General features: G+C 35.0%; 1 protein-coding gene across 1 annotated transcript in view; it reads left to right on the forward strand.

The window, feature by feature from the left end:
- The window catches only part of LOC102897701 (histone demethylase UTY-like), a 185,373-nt gene that overhangs the window by 157,149 nt on the left and 21,723 nt on the right, over positions 1-6,501 (forward strand). Inside the window, 1 exon segment of the mRNA XM_025050980.1 lies at positions 3,077-3,191. Coding sequence (XP_024906748.1) covers positions 3,077-3,191 — 115 coding nt within the window.

Consider the following 6,501-nt stretch of genomic DNA (forward strand, 5'->3'; position numbering starts at 1 on the left):
TCTGTGCTTATTTAAAATGACGTAGAAGGTAGAGCCTGGACATGTCTCCACTAGTGACCATACCAAAGTTATAGCAAATCTACAGAGCAAGCAGCACACATAGTTGCCATAGGTCTAGCTGAAACAGGAGCCCTACAAATAGGTCACCTCAAATAACAGGTCACTTCAAAATGCTAGGAGGGACAGAGATATGAAACAGCCTGGTCCTACAACTACATGTGGTAATCAAGAATAAGGAGGGTTATCTGTAGAGCCACCTGCCCCAACTGAGGGGTGAGGGGTCCTGGCCCTATACTGGGCTCCCCACCTCTGAGTTCCAGACTAGGAAGACAAGTCCCCACAATCTCTGAGTTGGAAACCAGCAGAAGTTGTAGCTCAGTGAGACAGAAGACAATGTGATCAGAGACTTTCCTCTTAAAGGGTCCAAGCCCAGACTTACTCACTGACAGACTAACTCACTGTCAGCTCCCATGCTGGGCCAGCTGCTTGGAGGCACTAGGGCCATACATGGAGGTGCTGAGTTATTAGGCTTCAGAACAAGGGATGGAGGAACAGCTGGCTCCCAGATGGAAGTATAGGTAGAAGCCATTGTTCCTTCATTGAGCCCTCCCTACTTCCAGCACACAGACACAAGCACCTTCAGCCTGGATAATACAGTTCTCTCCACCCTGGTCATTCCCTGAGATTGTGCCTCTTCCAACTTGTGGACCCACCAAAGCCACCTACAGTAATTTATTCCATACAAAATGGCTGTCTTGGCTTCTGCTGTGAATTTTCATAAAATCTCTCAAAGGCTTACAAAATCCAGAGATGCAGTATCTTGTCTCATTGTGCCATGTATCTCTTGCTGAGCCAGTCCCAGGCCCTCTACCAGTGGCAGCCGGCCTTAGTTTCTGACGTGGCCCCTCGAGACACCTGTAAGCCCAGCACAGGTGGCAGCCATATGTAGATGGCTTGGTTACACTGGCAGGAGGTCCCGGAGGTGCAGAGGCTGTGCCTAAAATTGCTCTGTAGGTGGATCTTCCCAAGTCTTTGCCACGGGGATCCACAGCATACCTACATAAGGCCACTCTACTAAGTCTGAGAAACATACCAGCCCTCCCTGATACATAGAAACAGACACAGGGAGGAAGCCAAATGGGGAAACAAATAAGCATGTCCCACATGAAAGAAGAAAATAAAGCTCCAGAAAAAGAATTTACCAAAATAGAGACAAGAAATATACAAAACATAGATTTCAAAACACTGGTTTTAAAGATATTCAAGTAACTTAGAGTAAAAGTATATGAACTCTGAGATTAAAACAAAACAAAAAACCAACATAAAATACACATAGAACACATAATAGGGAGCCAGTCAGAAATTAAGAATATAGTATCTGAAATGAAGAGTACATTAGAGGAAATCAATAGAGCAGATGAAACGGAGGATCAAATCAGCAATGTAGAGGATGGGGTAGCAGAACACAAGCAGAACAGCAACAAGAAAAAAGAATCCAAAAAAATGAGGATATTTTAAGGAGCCTCTAGGACAACATCAAGCATACCAACATCCTGTCATAGAGGTACCAGAAAAAGAGAGAGAGCAAGAAATTGAAAACCTATTTGAAGAAATAATAATGGAAAACTGTAACCTGGTAAGGAAACAGATATACAAGCCCAGGAAACTCAAGAGAGTCCCAAACAAGATGAGCCCAAAGGGGCCCAAATAAGATGATCCCAAAGAGGCCCACACCAAGATACATCATAGCTAAAAAGCCAGATGTTAAAGACAGAATCTGAAAATCAGCAAAAGAAAAGCAGTTAGTTTCCTACTAGAAAGCTCCCATAAGATTGGTAGCTGATTTCTCAGCAGACACTATGCAGGCCAGAAGGGACTGACACAACATATTCAAAGTGATGAGAAGCAAGTACCTACAACCGTGATTACTCCAAAACTATCATTTAGAAAAAGTATCATTTAGAATCGAAGGACAGATAAAGTGCTTCTCAATCAAGAAAAAGCTAAAAGAGTTCATGACCATCAACCCCGTATTACAGGAAATGTTGGAGGGACTTTTTTAAGAAGAAGAAAAAAATATGTATCAAAAATATGAATAAATAATGGCTATAACTACAAATTTATCAACGAATACGTCAAATGAAAAAAGAATCGAATGATCCTCTCAAAAGATAGAATGCTAAATGGGTAAGAGTACAAGCCCCTTATGCTGCTTACAAGAGACTCACTTCAGATCAAAAGATACAGAGCCTGAAAGTAAAGGGATGATAAACTAGAGGTTAGTATGCTGAGTGGAGTGAGTCAGATAGAGGCAGACAAATGTCTTAATGATTACAAGTATATATGGAATCTAAACAACAACAACAATAAAAAATCCCTCACAGATACAGAGATTTTGAGGGTTACCTGATGGGAGAGGTGTTGCGGTGGGTGGGTAAGTGAAAAAAGGGGACAGGATTAAGAATTACAAATTGGTAGTTACAAAGTAGTCAAGGAGATTGAAAGTATATAGCATAAGGAACACAGTCAGTATTGTAAGAACTATGTATGGTGTCTGTCAGAGGAACACTAACTAGATTTATTGGAATGATCACTGTGAGACTTAAAAATATCTAATCACTAGGTTGTACACCTGAAACTAATAATATATTGTATGCCAAATATAACTGAAAAATAAAAAAATATTTCTAAAAAGAAAAAAATAAATCTGTAATTGTGTCTAGGATATCTAATTTTAAAGCATCATGCCATGGCAGCACCATCAATCTGCCTGTGGTGAGAAAGTTATAAGCATTTAAAGTGTGTACCAACATTACATTGGGTGTTTATAGGCTCTATAGGAGTCATAAATTGGTAGGAGACTGTTTCATTAATTTTCTGATACTCTTTGTAAGAATTGAGAGTTTACATAAAGGAAGAAGCAGTAATAATGACAGTAGCTAATAAATATCAGATGTGATTCACTTAATGAGCATTTATTTTTCACACACACCTCTAAACAACTCAGTAATTTAAAAGCACATTTATCCCATTGACTTTACAGTATAATAATGACTTTTTGTCCATTAATTTTCAGGTCACCAAGAAAATAACAACTTCTGTTCTGTGAACATAAATATTGGTCCAGGTGATTGTGAATGGTTTGTCGTTCCTGAAGATTATTGGGGTGTTCTGAATGACTTTTGTGAAAAGTAGGTTTCTGAATCTAATTTTTTCCTAAAGTAATTATAAAAAACAGTTATTGTAAAGGACAAAAGTATGATAATGGCTTTCCAGTTATTCAGCAGAAATTCTATTTTAAATGATTTTATTGCAAATTTTTAATTTTTTAAGTCAGTTTTTAAAAATGATGCTTGAATTAACATTCATTTGATAAATGTGCCTTAAAGAGAAATGTGGCTTATAACTGAAGTTAGAAATAGTAAGAATTCTAAAATTAATATCCTTACATCTTGTTAATGACTCAAGCTTGTGAATCTTTGTAAATCAGCCTAAAATTATCAGTTGTGCAATAGCAAGCAAATCACATGCTATTTTCAGAGTTGGTAATGATATTGGCATAATATAAGTTATATCATTATATATCATATTTAATGAAGTACTGAATGAAATTCTTAGTTTACCTGTGAGATTATTTTAAAATCAACACACGTCTTTCATATATTAAACCCTACTTTTAACATTTTGTAGTTTTTATTCAATGTTTTTTATTTAGTAAAAAGTAGATCATAGTGCTTAAAAAATATGTACTCCAAAAATATATTATTCACTGGCAAGATATGATCATTTTTATTGTCTTTTGTAGAAGATTCTAGACTAAGAAAGGTGAAATTTTTTTAATTTAACATTTCCTACGAAAATAATGTACTTTTCTCTAAACATTTATGCACCAGCAAAGTGATATCTTAAATAGTAAAAAGAAGTTTTATGTCAGAATCTTCATTGTGCTAAAAAGCATTTATTTCTGAGAGTTATAAAGATACTGTACTAATTGTTGCACATTCAGTACAGTAATTCTTATTCTGAATAAAAACTGTTTTCAGGTTTTAACTTTCTTTGCTTTGAAATAGGTGAACTAGGTCACAAAGAGTTGGAAAAGACAAGTGATGTTCAAAATGTTTGAATTTCAGAGTAATAAAAATATTTACTTAGAATGATTTCATTTATCTAAAGTCACAGGAATGGCACTTATTCTCTGAGCTTACTGTAATTTTCTCTTGACATTGCTTCTATTTATAATTTCTGTAGTTTATGACTATATAACGTTTATCTTAAATCATTCATTGTTTTCAGCTTTAGGAAAAAATACTTGATCTATTTGCCTTTGGTTTTCTTTTGTTTTTTGTTTGTTTTTTTTAATATTTTAGTTTCGAGTATACAGTACATTGGTTAGGCATTTATATAGTTTTTAAAAAATCCCCCTAACTATTCTTTCTCTCCTCCAGCTGTACACTTTACCATTATACTACTGCTGACTACATTCCCTATTCTGTTCTCCTCATCCCCATGACCATCTATCAACTACTAATTTTACTTCTTTAACCCTTCATTCCATTCTTCCAGCCTCCCAACCCCCATGCCTTTGGCCGTCACCAGTTTGTTCTCTATACCTGTGAGTCTGTTTTTGATTAGTTTGCTCTTTTTGTTCCTTTGATTCCCACATATAAGTGAAATCATATATATTTACCTTTCTCTGTCTGACTTATTTCACTCAGCATAATAACCTCTGGGTCCATCCATGTCATTGCAAATGGTAGGATTTCATTCTTTTTAACGGCTGAGTAATATATTCCATTGTATACATGAACTATAACTTCTTTATCCAATCATCTGTTGATGGGCATTTAGGTTGCTTCCATATCTTGGCTATTGTAAATTTTGCTGCCATGAGCATGGGGGTGCGTAGATCTTTACAGATTTTTGTTTTGGTTTTCTTTGGATAAATACCCATAAGTGCAATTGCTGGGTCAAAAGATATATCCATTTTTAATTTTCTGAGAAACGTCCAGACTTTTTAATAATAGCTGTACCAACTTGCAGTCCCACGATATCTGTGTATCAGAGTTCCCTTTTCTCCACATCCTCTTTGATTTATTGACGATAGCCATTCTGTCAGGTGATATCTCATTATGGTTTTAATTTGCATTTCTCTCATGATTAGTAACCTTGAGCATGTTTTCATGTGTCTGTTGGCCACCTGTATTTCCTTTCTAGAGAAATATCTGTTCAGGTCTTCTGCCCAGTTTTTAATTGGATTGTTTTTGTTTTGTTTTGTTTTTGTTATTGTTGTTGTTATTGAGTTGTAGGACTTCTTTATATATTTTTGGATATTAACCTCTAATCGTAAGCAAATATCTTCTCCCATTCAGTCAGTTGTCTTTTTGTTTTGTTGATGGTTTCTTTTGCTGTACAAAAGCTTTTTAGGTTGATGTAGTCCCATTTGTTTATTTTTTCTTTTGTTTCTCTTGATTAAGGAGATATATCTGAAAAGAAATTACTGTTATTAGCTTCGGAGAGTTTACTGCCTGTATTTTTTTCTTTAAGTTTTATGGTTTGGGGTCTTATATTTAAGCCTTTAATCCATTTGAGTCTATTCTTGTATATGGTATAAAAAGGTGTTCCAGTTTCTTTTCTTTCTTTCTTTCTTTCTTTTTTTTTTTTTTGTTGGTATATATCTGTCTAATTTTCCCAGCACCATTTATTGAAGAGGCTGTCTTTACCTCGTTGTGTATTCTTGCCTCCTTTGTCATAAATTAAGTAAGCATATAGGCATGGATTTATTTTTGGCCTCTCTGTTTTTTCCATTGATCAATGTATCTCTTTTTATGCCAGTACCATGCCGTTTTGATTACTGTAGCCTTGTAGTATAGTTTGATATCAGATAGTGTGATACCTCCAACTTTGTTCTTCTTTCTCAAGATTGCTGTGCTTATTTGAGGTCTCTTGTGGTTCCATGTAAATTTTAGGATTATTTGTTCTAGCCTCTGAAAAATGCCATTGGTATTTTGATAGGGATTGCATTGAATCTATAGATTGCTTTGCATAGAATGGCCATTTAATGATGTTGATTCTTTCTACCCATGGGCATGGTATATGCTTCCATTTATTTGTATCTTCTTCAAGCTTTCCTTTTTTTTTTAATAGAAAGTTTATATTGGCAGTGTTTGAGTGAAAAATGGCTGTTTGTACTATACTCATAATTTTTTTCTTTTTCTCATTTTTATTCCACTGGCAATATTTGAAATCTTATAGAAAACATACCAGTTTTGATCCCTTGATTTGTCAGCATCATTTAGGCTTATCTCAAGGAAAGTCTTCCATTTTAGGAGAGAAAATGGGAAGTTTCTATATAAACGATTCCAAGGCACCCTTTATTAAATTTTTAAAACATAGAAATAACGTAAGATTTTCTTAAATCTTCAGAAAGGAACAGTTTTACCATCGAATTTCTTTTTGAGAAAACTGAATAATTTGAAATACTTAAAGTATATCTTACTAAAT

The sequence above is a fragment of the Pteropus alecto genome, unplaced genomic scaffold, assembly GCF_000325575.1.
Source record: "Pteropus alecto unplaced genomic scaffold, ASM32557v1 scaffold18, whole genome shotgun sequence".
NCBI lineage: Eukaryota > Metazoa > Chordata > Mammalia > Chiroptera > Pteropodidae > Pteropus > Pteropus alecto.